At 37.8% G+C, this 14,237-nt stretch overlaps 1 protein-coding gene across 1 annotated transcript; it reads right to left on the reverse strand.

Moving 5' to 3' along the window:
* Window positions 1–6,769: 6,769 nt before the first annotated feature.
* On the reverse strand, window positions 6,770–14,210 carry RWDD4 (RWD domain containing 4). The gene is made up of 8 exons (XM_068942584.1): window positions 14,068–14,210; window positions 13,717–13,797; window positions 11,047–11,156; window positions 10,789–10,933; window positions 10,305–10,419; window positions 9,114–9,163; window positions 8,952–8,954; window positions 6,770–7,792 (listed from the first exon to the last, which is right to left on the reverse strand). Exons 1-8 carry the CDS (start codon window positions 14,089–14,091, stop codon window positions 7,760–7,762), a joined length of 561 nt encoding a protein of 186 aa, XP_068798685.1. The 5' UTR covers window positions 14,092–14,210; the 3' UTR covers window positions 6,770–7,759.
* Between the last annotated feature and the right edge of the window lie 27 nt (window positions 14,211–14,237).

Consider the following 14,237-nt stretch of genomic DNA (forward strand, 5'->3'; position numbering starts at 1 on the left):
ACACACTTTTGGTACCCCACCCAGGACAGATTGGATTATTTTGGACAATGGTATATATTGTAGCTGTGTTGTCTGTGTTCTGTATGCTCTGATTTTTAACCTCATCAAATAGCATAAAGGGCTGACCATCCTCGCGTTTCCCTCTAAGTACGTCTATATAACACACCAGAGTTGTACAGGGTACTGTTATTCAACGTGTGGCTTGCTAATCACTACTGGTCTATAAATAAATAAATACACCCCAAAGTAATCTATGAAATGATCGTTAAAGAATATGTCCATCCTATTTACCCAGTTCCCAGGTAGCTGCACGTATGTCAGGGCTCAAGAAGTTGGGTACTAACTGCTGTACAAGTATTTATACCCAGAGCTAAAGATCTAGCTACACAGCACTGCTCTGTGCTATACACGCAGTCTTTAGAGGTCCTTTGCCAATAGGAATGGGTGGTATAAAGATAAGCAACTACCAGTTCTTCTTGGAATGACTGGCCACACAGATTCCACTATTAGGGACTGATAGTTCACTCCAACAATGACAGTCATTGCCAAAAGAGGCATCCAATCCGAAAGCCTCCACTAAAGCTCCTTGGAACTGTTCTATAAATGTCCACAAACACACAGCAGAAGTAGCCTGATGAAGGTGGGTTAAACCTGACCTATCTCTACTACTGTCGACACATTTAAATAACATCTGCGAGGTTACAGGTTATCATATGTCTATCATAAAGGCTACCATAGTTTAATTATGTTCCAGGACTGCTTTTTCTACAGGTGTCTGAAGAAGGCAGTACCCCGACTAAATTAGTCTACAGCCTGTTTTCCAGGCTGAGTAAATCCTTACTAATAAAAGGAGGTGGAAGAACTGATTCATGAAGAAACATTGAGAATCTGATTGACAATCTGAGACAAGGCCCAACAGCAAGCGTGTTATTATGAGTTACTAGTTGAGTATTTGAATCTCTTCTACCTTGCTAATACTATACTGCACCCCAAGTGGGAAGAGGCTTCTGAATTAAGAGAGGAAGGACTATATATGAATCTCTTCAAGAATCTTCCTACTGTAGGATAGGAAAGTGTAGGTTAGCTGGTCCAGGAAAGGAAGAAAATGTCTCTCAAACTGTCTCTTGAAATCATTTGACTGAACAATTACCACACACACACACTAGCTAACAATCTAATACATCTACTTGCACCCAGAGCACTTTAAGCATTGCAATAAGCAAGTTATCAAAGACAGGAATATACAAAAACAGTGGATCCATGATCGTATGTGATACTACAGTCATCTTGTAGAACTTCAACTTTTTAACTCTTTCTGACTGATGGTAATGTGTGTTAACCAAGTCCAAGGAACCTTCACGGGGAGCATACATGCAGATTTCTTTCTAGACAGGGAAGTCAGCTGTATATTTTCTGTCCTTAATCAAATGAAAAGTAGAGGATGTAACTAGAGGCCAATAATAGCACATTAGGATCTGTACTGATATCTAACACAAATTTATTGAAAGAAATGCTTAATAACCCGCATTGAAGAGATACACAGTGAAATTATCCACAAGCACGTTATAAACGTCATCGATTCACTTTTTCACTCTGAACCAGACACTAAAGCCACTCAGATCCAGCCAGCTTTACTGAACCAAATACAGAGGCAAGGGAATTTGGTTACTCCCTTTGAAATGTCCACTTTGTTTCAGGGACAGTTTTGTTACTTTTGTTACCTTTATGAAGTATAAATTTTTTCCCCCCTCTCCTTTTTCAGATTGAGGTGCACAAAACAAACTCGGGTCTTTGTACTGTATTCCTATTAACTGGAACACAAGGAAGCAAAGCACTAAGTTATCTGCTTGAGTACAATCAGGAGGAAAAAAAAAAGTTATGTGGTCACATAACGAAAATTCTTCTACATGTTCTTGTTCATACAAACATCATATAGGCAGCTTTAATTTTGGCATGTAAAAATTTAATGTACAATTTCCTGTATTTTTATCATCTAAAGCCATATGGTCTCAGCAGAAAAAAAGTCATAATCGTGCTGTACAGCAGTTAACTGAAAAGTGGCAATATTCTAGTGCTGATCTTTATCACAGAAAAGTGTAAAACTGGTAACACTGTGAAAACTTATTGACCATCTATAGAGACTTTGTACTTCACACCAGACTCTTTATCAATGAGCTGCTACATTTTTGCTGTACTATTAAAAAGTCTCTCCCTTCCAGGTCAACTGAACCTCAGTCTTTGTATAAGCAGAGCTCAAACGGTTCCCTATGGTGGGGATAGCAGCTTGCTAGACAGCATTACTTTCCTCACACTTGTTTTTCCTGCAGGAAATCATAAAATACATTTCTGGCAAAGACACTTATTTGATTTAAGGTAAGATCCTGCTCTGAAGAGTGGCTCTGTACAAGATAATTTTTACATTTATTGCCTCTCGGTGACACCATATCAGATACTTGTTTTAGAAGAAAAAGATTATCTCTTCTTGAATGATACCTTCCAAAGTTACCCTAGACTCTGACTTTTCCCTTTCATTCATTGTTACCAGTAATAAAGATACTGCAGATGAAATTATGCCCTCAGAGACACCCATACAACCCCATTACTCTCCCCTAAAGCTGTGCAGTTACAGGTTGGCTAACACTCTCTCTCATTGCTGCGACCTTATCAGATCCCACAAGTTAAGCAACTTGCAGCCTGCAACCCAAATAAGACTTTTACAATTTCTGCTGTTTTGTAAGCATGAATACCCGAGATGTGTTTTTGTAGGAACTACAAGTATGAACGCTCAGACACAATGGCAAAGGATAGCTGTGTGAAAATTTGAACTAGATGAGGAAACTTTCAGCCTGACATAGGATATCGGTCCCTGGATTTAGATTCTCATATGTCTTGTGTAATTCAGCCATTTGGAGTCACTCCTCACTTGGCTCTGAATGGGTGACAGAAAGTTACTTCTTTCACTTCTGTCAAATGTTCTGTAGAGTCTTCCCAATGCCTAGTCAGTATGTTTCGTCTCATTGCTAAAAGTGGAACAGATTTTCAGAGATTACTTTGATGGGTTCAGAAAGAGGACTATAGGAAAATAACAGCCAGACAAATTGAATCATTCTTCTCAGGATCATTTAAGAGCCTCATTCTGAGGAGGCCAAAGCTATGTTGGCAAAAGAATAAATGACAACGCCAGAAGCAAGATTTACCCTCTAGTCTTTTGCCGTCTCCCAACCTCATTCCAGAATGTATAGCTCTGTAATTGGACTCTTAGCTTTTGTCTTGTTTTATTGTCTTGAAGCAACAAAGATTTATCTCCTGTGCTCTTCCTTCCCAGAATGTCCTGTTGTTTCTTTTTTTAACTCCCTCCACTTTCTCCTCTAATCTATCAAGTATTCCCACAGTTCTACTACTTTATCTAGTGAATGAACATTTCTTCCTCTGTCATTCTGCTACTCTCACTCATACTCTCATTTCTGTTTTAATTCACTTCTGGTTTTCTTTCTCCCCTTAAGATACTATCTATGAGACAGCAGTTTCTTCGGCTTTGCTAGTGATGCAATATCATAAACCACATCATGAAATGATATAAACAATTACAAAGGGGAACTGTTGTAAATTCAGACCAGTTCAATGATTTTCATAACACAAAGTTCACAGAGTACAGCCTCAAACCACTTGCACTGCCCAAACTGAGAAGACTGACTCCCTAAGGCTGCATTTCTGCCAAAGGTTCATAATCAAGAAATAGCTTCCTCTTCTACTTTGCTTTTTCTCAGCAAAATCTATCACTCATCACTTGGGTATGCTTTATCTACCCACCTGATGTACCACCAGCTGCAGTGATAGTGCAGACAATAGCAGCATTGATTGCAGTAGCAGCTGTGTAAGTCTGAGTAATGAGGTGAGCAGGACGTGCCAGGTCCATGCTGTCGATTATTCACAGCTATCGGCACTCCATCTAACCCACTTAAAAGCATGCAAATTATTCCCTGGGATTTAATATATTATATTGCAGTGGAGCTCCTTTGGTCTTGGCAATAACACCACCGAATGAACTTGTATTTAACATCATGCAAATATGACTAAAGACTGCTTTAAAGTTTCACCCAACATAAAATACTAATGTGACAGTAGTGACAGTCCTTGTGCCCTGCCATACATTTTATGAAATTTTCAAAGGCTTTACAAACACAGGTCAAAATAACACCATATCATCAACAGAAACAGCTGGACAGATTTTGGAGAAGAGGTCACTGTTTTCTAGAGATACCAAATCAGTTTAAAGCCAAAACCGCACACTTTCTATGTTAGCAGCTCCCGTAACCTGAAGCTGGAAAGTGCTTTGCTTAGTGACATGCTCCAGGGCACCACCAGGACTGACAAGAAAAGACAACCTTCCTCCCTCTTAATAGCAAGCAGACAAATGACAAAATGCGGGCCTGCTGAAAGGGGGAAAAAAGATTCCTAAAGGAGAAACATAGGTAGTTTAAAACATAATTGTATTGATTTGTATAGCTGAACAACTCAGTAAATTTGTTTTCAAAACTTATAGAAAAAAAATACTGGACACATCTAAAGCAATAAATTTTTTAAAAAGTAATCTTCGTCCCAAAGTGAGTGAATCTATCACAAAACAATAAGTCTCTGAGGCATTAGGAACATTAACTGATTCAAATATTTACCAAAAGGCTGAGGAGACTATATGAAATGTTAAGTTAAATTTCAGTTTAAAAAATTAGGTTAAACTTCACATTTAAATGTTGGGTCTAATACGGAACAACTGTGGCATTACCATCTCATTTCCTACACGAAGTTTGTCCTGAGGAAAGACTCTCAAAGATAAGGGGTTTTTTTTGGTTTTTTTTTTACTTTTTCAAAAAGCAAGCTATACATAATCAGATGAGATTTGCCAAGTGGTTAGTGCTTCAGTAAGGCAATTAGTATCTATGCATTATGGAAAACTTTCTAATAACTGACAACTCCTTTTTAATCATCCTGTATCTTGGACACTGCTACTTTTCTCTATTTTTGCTAGTATGGATGTTTGTTAGAGTGAAAAGACCAAAGCCCTACGGCAAAATCCATTAATTTAAAAAGACAGTATAGCCCTACAAACAAGTGACTCTTGCCCTACTGAAATAAATCATAAACCACTGTTTCCACTGCCAATGATTCTATTAGTTCACTTAAAAAAAAAAGATATTTTTCAAACAGTGCTTAAAACTCATGCAATAGTCATGATCTCTATCTATAGTATGTATTATTTGATAAGAATCATTGCATTTCTCCTCCTCTGTTTCCACTGCTCAGGCCTTTCCACAATATCCAGGACTAGATTTTGAAAGGACTATGCTCCAGCTACTGTGTCATAGCAGCAAATGGGTTAAGAGAACAAATTACCTTTCAAAATTCCCACAGAAAGGAAAAGCTCAGGCAAAATATTTTCCTTGAAAATAGACCTCTAAACAAATACATGTTCTCAATCACTGCTAACAGAACCAAAAGAAATTGCTAGGATATCTTCACAACAGCGTGTGATTTCTGGGCAGACTGAAGCTGAAAAATCAGGCATTTCACGAGGCTTACGCACTTGCCATTGCACACTGAAACGTTTGGAAGGGAAGAGAAGTGGTTCTTGTGTGTCCTTCTCCCACTCTCCCCAACTAACGTGTTCAGATAAATTGTCATGGAAACTTGATTTATACACCAAGGATACACTAGCACAGACAAGTTAATTGCCTTGGTGAGAGTCTGAATAGAAAAAGTTCACCTAGTTCTGCTGCTGGCAGAGACTGAAGCTGCAGCGTGCCCTTCCCTGCCAGAGGAGCACAGAAAACTACCAGAGTGATTTCTTCCTGAAGTGCTACTCCCTTGCACACGTGCGGACCGGAGTCACGAGCATCTAGTTTATGCCAAACCAAAGACTGCATCATTTGGAAAAAGTCTCACTTTGTGTGAGACTTTACTAGCTTTTTGCTAAAAGCAATTTGAGTTAAAAAGAAATTAGACTTTGTGAAATCAAAAACTCTGCAAATATTAATAGTCTTCCTTATTAAGGAACCACATACATTCACCCATTGTAACTCTACTGTTTCAATAAAAACGAAGCTTCTTATTGGATGGAAGTAGGGACCATATTTCTTTCAGACCTCTTCAGTCTTCTCAGTCTCTTAATTTTTTTCCTTCACCTGCAGTCACAACATTTCATACAACTTTTTAAATATATAAGACAAGCTGTAATTTTGCAATATATTTAGCCTATCCTCCTTTGGTAACATACAAATACTTTAAGAGAATTAACAACTATATTCATATAAATTGTACATAAGCTCTCCTGATATCATCAGTAACGTCTACACCTTCCAGTCATCACATACATGCAGCAACTGCAGTCCTAATGAGCGCAGTGTAAACTATCCTGTTCTCAGCTGCACAGGCTCTTATCTCAGTACCACTGCTCAAGACATCCAGTCTGTGCCTGTAACATCCTTTTCACTACTTGCTGTACACAACATGTGCAGCGGAGGATACTCCACTGAGGAGAGTCACTGGACTGACCCTGTGTGCTGGACGTGATGGATATTCGCCTATGAATTCCAGCGGGATGACTACTAACAAAATAATCATAGCTACCCCAAAGAACACATAAGCATAAGAAAAATGATAATTTTCTGGCAATTTTTAAGAATACTTTCTTTGTGAGAGAAAATTATTTGCAAATTCAAGCTTGCCTGCTACGGCAGGCAATACACAATTAAAAAAAATAACACACACCACAGCAGATAAATAGTAATTTATTAAAGTTCACCTCAAAACAAAAAAAAAAAGTAAAGGACATTAAGGCATCTTGTATTCAGTTACCGTTCATATAGTAAAGATGACTTTTCTTTCTAATACAAGAGAGCAGACCAGTAAAAGAAAAAAAAAGAGAAAAGAAAAGTTTTCCCAACACATTTGGCAGAGTGCTGACTTCTTCCCACTGTTCCACCATTCAGCCAACAAATCCCTCCCAGAAACCCCCATTTCTTCAGTAAAGAGTTACCAAACCCCAACACTCACTGAGGCACACACGAGGCAACACATCCCCCCGCCTCGAACCTCAGGCCTCTCTAAAGATACACATGGGAGAAAGACTAACAGATGTACACTGCACAAAATAAAGAGACACAATCCTGCTATAACCACTCTTTTTGAAGAGACAAGAATATTTGGCCTTGCATTTGCTAGAATTTACCATTTTAGCCAATAACTAGTGAAAATAAGACCACAAACTCTAGTCTTTACTGTCATACAACAATTTTTATGTTCTCCTTCTATATTTGTATTAGATAAACAAATGACAAAGGTTTTGTTTCCATGGAATAATTTATTTTGATGAATTACGCTGTCAAGTGACAAATCACTGTTATAGTGCTTTTTTCTTCTATTGGAAAAGGAACATCAGGAAATGTTTACAGTATCACTGGGTTCACTATAACAGGATTTTACTACAGAGTAAAATATAAATTAATTAACACTGCATATATCACTACTCATTTCACCACATTGGCTCTCTATATCCTTTGTCACATTTTAACCTTCATTTAAGGCAAGTTTTGTTGTCAAAGATCACAAAGTCTCTAGATAAACTTTTGTGACTAGGTTTATGAGTTAGGAAATTGAGCTTTATAAAACGTTTACTTCAACAAGTAAGAAAGTTATTAAGAGAAAGATGGTGACCCAAAATTGCACTGTATTAAAAGGTGGAGTTTCCTTGTACCAAAGTCCTTTATTCATCATCTTTAGAACCAGTTTTGCTTAACTATAAAAGAGACACAAAAAGAAAGTGTTCAAAGTTTAGACTGCTATTCCATTTATTAGGAAACAAGAACAACGTTATTTCCATCTTACACAGAATACAGGTATAGTATAGCATATATTTAGTTAATAATACAGACTGTGCTACTGTACCAAGAGATGCAAATGACTCAAAAATATTTCTTAAGCGTATAAACTTATTAAACTAAACAAACTTATTTCCTCAACCTGAAACTGTATCTTCCCACATTTTATAAACCACTTTCAAAAACATAAATTGAAAGGGTACGGTTTCTATTTAAACTGAAGAGTTTGTCCCCAGCTCTCCAAAATAAAACTTTTTTCAGTTATTGCATCTGTTATCTCCACACATCTCTGAAACAGTTCCCACATACAGATGTGCATGAAATGTAAAAACAGACATTAAATTATTATTCCTCTTTTTTTAAAGCAAAGTTCATAATTATTAGAAGTAGTGCATCTATCAGAAAATTTCTCTGGAATCCGAGGTATCCACTCCAAATAGTCACCTTTCATTCAAAAGTTCTCTGCTTAAAATCACCGTTTGCTCACTGGTATTTAACAACTAGAAATGGTGTTAAGTCTTACACTGAGAACTAATTAATGCTGCATAAAATAGAAGTTTGCTATAAAAAACGTTGGGCAGCTATACTCATTTCCGCTTAACAGCAAAGACAAGGGGGTGAAAGAAATCAGTGCTGAGGGAACAAGGAGAAGAGAATTCTTCACCGGAGGAGTTATAGCAGAGAACGCTCAGGGTTGTAGGAGATAGTAAGGTGCCCCTACTTGGAAAAGCTACTGATCACTTCTACTTTCCTATCCATTGCTCTCCAGAACTTGGCGGCACTACTAACTTTTCTTTATATCTTGCTGTCATACAAAGGCAGAGTATTTGCAGTGCATTTGGATATCAAAGGTCTCTTGTTAAAAAACTACAATTTAATTGCTCAGTAGATGAAAAAAAACACTAAAGTTTCAAAGAGGAATGAAAGTGCTTCAGATGCTATTTAATATTCAGAAGAATTAAATATTTTTAAAGCATTTGAGAAATACGTAAATTAGGACTGAAAATGAGTAACAATTCTTACTATTTCTTGCAAATCTTTTCAGTATTAAAAAAAAGATAACTTTAGAATACTTACATGCTGGACGTATATAGAAATGAATCAGACATCACAGTCAAATCCAAACAAAGTTAGGAAGAAAAGCAAAAAGACATCAGATTAAACATAATTTGCAGTTACATCTGAAGGAAACCAAAGTACATATGCAGTATATTTTTGTAAGTCTAACAATCATGTTACCTTAATTACATCCACCCAGTTCCATCCTCGAGGAAGTTCCCCTTTGTGATCTGCGGAACAAGCAGTTTTTATTTTCAACACACGAGGTAAAGAGAACCTTTATCTTTTTTTAAGTCAACAAACAAAATGCTAAAGACTAAAAAACCCTGAATTTCTCCATTACAAAGCTATGGGGACAAAAGGAAACATGAATGTCTGTTGTATTTAAAATATCTCTCTTAAAATTTATTTTAACAATTGTTCTTAAACAACTGTATTATTCTGAAACTATTCTTAAATATCTGAATATTCTTTTACGACAGACTTTTAAAGAACATTTATTTGTCGTTACAAGTTTAAGTCAATGAAAAGACATAAGTAAGGCAAATCTCAGAAAAAACACATTTTATTCTTCAAAGTAATTCTGTTTAAACAAAAATACCTAAGACAGTCCATCTAACATTGATTTAGAAGGCAACTCTAAAACGACGCTGGGTTGGGCAGCAATGACGCATTTTATCAAAGAACAAAATTTTACACATAATTCCATTTGGAAGACCAGTATTTAGGATGCCAGTTATGCATTTAGAATAGGTAAATGATAAGCAGAAATTCCTATCACAGAGTATAAATTATTGCTGCAGTAGGATAGTATCATCCAGATCATTAAAAAAATTAAGTGGGAACACATACAAATCCTCTGCAGAATCAGTTAAAAAGCTGAACATTTTTCAATTAACACATCATTTCATTAAAAGCAGAGAGCGTCTGCAGAAGCAGCTCTATTTTGAGAATATAAACTAAGTTAAATGTTTTAGCATTGTGATCTGAAAAATAACGTTACCATTTAGAAATTACGTTCTTAATAACGTGATTTACTTATCAGGGCCCGTTAACAAAACGCACACCTTTTAGATGTCCCAAATGCTCTCCCCAAATAATATTTTCGAAAATTGCACTTTTGTTACAAATTAAAAAGAAATAATAATAATAACAAAAGATATCTTAAAATTTGTACTCTGTAGGAAGCTGTTTTGATCAGAACTAACATTTCACATAATTCATGTAAAATAAGTAAAACAGAGATCATAGATTTAAAGTAATCAATTTTATAAGCAAAGAGACTACTGATCCTGATTCCAGCAAGACGTCACTGCTATAAAAGTTAGACTCCCATACTGCTCAAACAAAACAGCGTTACAGCGAACAAACCTGTTTTGTCAGCTAGCTTTCGTTTCTGAGTTTTGGATAACTGCTCCTTTTTATCTTTCTTCTTACTTGCTGGCACATCAGGAGTTCCAATTGCAATACTATTGCTTGCTGAAGTCTGAGAAGGATAAAAATTGCTATTAATATTTTGCATTCACCTATCATACTTAAGAAGCCAGTATAAATACAGAATGAAGATATCTGAATATGATTACTGAACCAGACCTACTGAAATATCTTGACTGTCATATATATATATATATAAAAATATATATAGAAAAATTATGACCACAGAACATTGTGGCACCATATTCCATGTGCCACTGTTTACTTACTAACATGTTTATATGCAGTATACTGATTAACATGTTAAAGACGGAATGATAAAGTATTTAGAGTTCTAATAACCATTTTTTGCTATTTACATATAAAATATTTGAGAAGTGATTTAAAAGCAATAGATTAGGATCTCAGTTTATCTACTTACCACAGTGTTAACAGGCTGATTTTCCATGAACAATTCTTTATTATCTTTGGCATATTCAAAAAGCGTATACGTCATAGCAGTTCCAAGATTAGCTTCAACTTCTACCATTAATTTATCCAATATGCTTTGTTTAACTGTTGAAGATCTAAAAGAAATCATAAAATTCAGTTACAATCTTGACAGAAGAAGAAAAGTTTGTCAACCAACAAATCTCCCCAATATATAAAAATAGGGAGTGAAGCTGTCCTAAATATTTACATTGTGTTGTTGAAGAAAGCATCCATCGATATGACTGGTGCTGTTTGTGGATATGTTTCTGGCCAAGAAACTTCTATTAGAAAGGCTTTGGGATCTCCATTTTCACCTATCTGGAGGGAGAAGAAAAACCTCATAAATTAACAGTTTTCAGTTGCTCATTAAAGATTACAATGCCAGTATGTGCATCTTTCACTTAAGACTATTGAAATTTCTTCTGAAGATAACAACTATTTTCATGCTATTACCTGTCAGAAAATAAAGCTCTTATCTAGAAAAGAAGTATTACATATGAACATTAACCTCTACTCTGCAGTTTTCATCCTATGAAAATGGAGCAGAAGCATTCTAAGTTATTTTTATGGAGATGTTGCTTGGTTTTAAATGCTTCTTTGTAGTGTCTACAAGGCAAATACTACACAATCATATATGAGAAAAGAAAATATGAAACCTTCTTTTTTCTCCATTATGAAAATAAACCATAACACAGTGGTGAAATACAGAACAAAATAAATTAATGACCTAAGACAGCACAAGTAATAGGTAAAAATTTTAGTATTTTTGTCTTACCCTACAGATATTTTAGCTTACAATAAGAAAGAATGACTCAAAAGAACAGTCAAGAAGCCAGTAGAATGAAACTAGGCGGAAAAGAAAAAAAAAAACATAACGTTATGTTAAAAAAGGCTCACTTTAACCGAAATAACATCTAAGTCAAACACTCTCTCAAACACTTAGCTTTAGTGATTCATTTAAATTGTATTTATGATCCTTACGATTATGTTAACTTCTGTGAAATAAAAACTAAAACAATTTTTTACAGAAAATTAGTATAGGCTAACAAAAATGTACCACAGAAAAAGAAATAAACATTTCATACATGGATTTGTTACACTACTGTAATTAAGTTGGTTTAGTTAGTATTTTAAAACCACAAGAAGAATTTCCTTAATTTTAGAAGCGTCAAAATCTGGCTTCATCGACCTATGCGGAATGAAGTGCAGTCAAAAAAAATTCCTAATCGAGACAAGGCTACTGCACTTTAAAATGGTTCAAAATTCAAATGATCCCATTTCAATATTTTGAAATCAGTGTTTTTCATTTTGTTTACGGTCTCTGTGTCAGCAGAGTAGACTAAGTGATATTCAGTGGCATCTGTTTTAGGGTTAAAGGCATTAAATCAGGACTCTGCTACATTTATCAAGACATCATCCACGGTGAAGCAGTCCACTTCCCAGAGCCACCATGAAGAGAACTGGTGGTATGCTTTACAGAGTTTTCCTCATGTCAGGAAAACACTGCCTGCACATTACAGAGTAAAACCATAGAGAAAGATGCATGGTTACCACTCCTCCTGTCAGTGCAGCCTGCAAATTGGGCAGCCTTACTCTGAATGATGCTGCTACATTTTCCTCAGGATTTGAAAAGTCTTTCTTTAATCTCAATTTTTTTAGCACAGTGATTACAAAATACCTATGTGGTAGGCAAATGAGGTTCAGAAAAAGAGCATATTAATTCTTTCAACTTTATCATGCAGTTAATCGTACTATACTATCTTATAATGCACATTTTCTTTCACAAGAAATATGTGCTATGGTCTCTATCTGACACTAAGTATATAATATTTAAATTGGGTTCTCCTAATTTTTCCATGATTATTCTCTGTCTATGAAAAATTAGCAAGGACAAAAGCTAGCCAAATGTAGAATGCAACATTGTATGTAGGCAGGTAGGCAGGCTACATTTACTCTGCTGAGAACAAAAAATTTGCAAAGAAGCAGTCCTATCAATAAAGGAAGACTGCACTTGCATGGGTGGGATTCAAGTGCTATTTCCTAATCAACCTTTCTCATTACAATTAAAGGTGCTATTCTGAAGTCTTAAGAAATCATCAAAATGTTTTAGACGCCTACACCCCACTTGAGGGACACAGCAAGTTCAGAGTTTTTGTCCCATGTGCACCTAAGTTTTCATCAGTGAAGTTCTCTGACAGTCCAAAGGTTTGCCTCAGCCCACGCCCAGGAGAACTTCCAATTCATCATATTTGAGAAAGACGGCAAGAAATTCATGCCAAAGTGAATTGCAAACCTCAAACTAGAACCTCCTGCACTTTTCCCCAAAGCCAATTACACCAGTATACATACCGAAAGCATTTTGTGCATTTTCCTCCTTAGCAGCTAGAAAAGGCACATAAACTACCCCCAGAGAGAAAATGAGAACCTTGCAACTGAGCAATAAGGAAGGCGCAGACTTTACACATACGCTTTTCTGTAACTGTCATTTCCTACTGGCTATTGCAAGTATTACTCGGCATGCTCTGGCCAGTTTGACAGTTCTGTGCGTTACATACGCTATGCGTTAGACAGATGTGCAAGCAGATTACCTAGTTAAGGGATAATAAACGCACACTGGAGGCAGGTGCCTAAATATTAAGCGGTGTGATATCAAGCATCACCGTACCAAAGATTCTGGAACAGCAGCCGACAGATCTAGCCTTTGGTGCCTTTACAGCCTGTGGAGCACCCCTTTGCGTTACAAAAACTGCGCTGTACCTACAAAACGCACAGAGTAACGTCACGCCGAAGAGGATGTTGCACCGTCCGACAGGAAAACATCTGCGTCGCGCGGGCAGCAACGCCTTGCCCCGACCTACAGAACTTCACGCTGCCTTACCCTGTACTGGAAGGAAACCGGGCTCAGCTCCCTGAAACACGCGTCTCCTTCGTATATAGACCGCAACGCTTCCAGTTCCATCTGGAGGAAACACGAGAGAGCGATTAGCCATTTCAGCCGGGGGGGGGGGGGCGAAGCTCAAGACGCGGCCCCGGGGCAAGGCACGACGCTAGCTCCCCGGCCGAGGCCGGCAGCGCCCGGCACGGCCCGGCGCCAGGGGGCCTACCTTCCTGACGCCTGCCCGCGCCGCCCCTGCCGCGCAGGCCGCTTCCGGCCGCCGCCTGCCCTGGGCGCCCCCTGCCCGCACGCCAGGCCCCTCCCGAGGCGGGAAAGGCCGCCGGCGGACCTCACCTCCTGGTCCTCGTTGGCCGCCATGTCGCGCGCGCGGCGGGGGGAGGCGGCGGCGGCGGCGGCCGGAGGCCGGAGGCAGCGGCGGCCCCCTCCGCCCCCGCCCCCGCGGCCGGTTCGCCCCGGCAGGACCCCGCTGTCGCACAGGCAGCGCGGCGCGCAGGCGCGGAACG

The sequence above is a fragment of the Struthio camelus genome, chromosome 4 (genome assembly GCF_040807025.1).
Source record: "Struthio camelus isolate bStrCam1 chromosome 4, bStrCam1.hap1, whole genome shotgun sequence".
Classification (NCBI taxonomy): domain Eukaryota; kingdom Metazoa; phylum Chordata; class Aves; order Struthioniformes; family Struthionidae; genus Struthio; species Struthio camelus.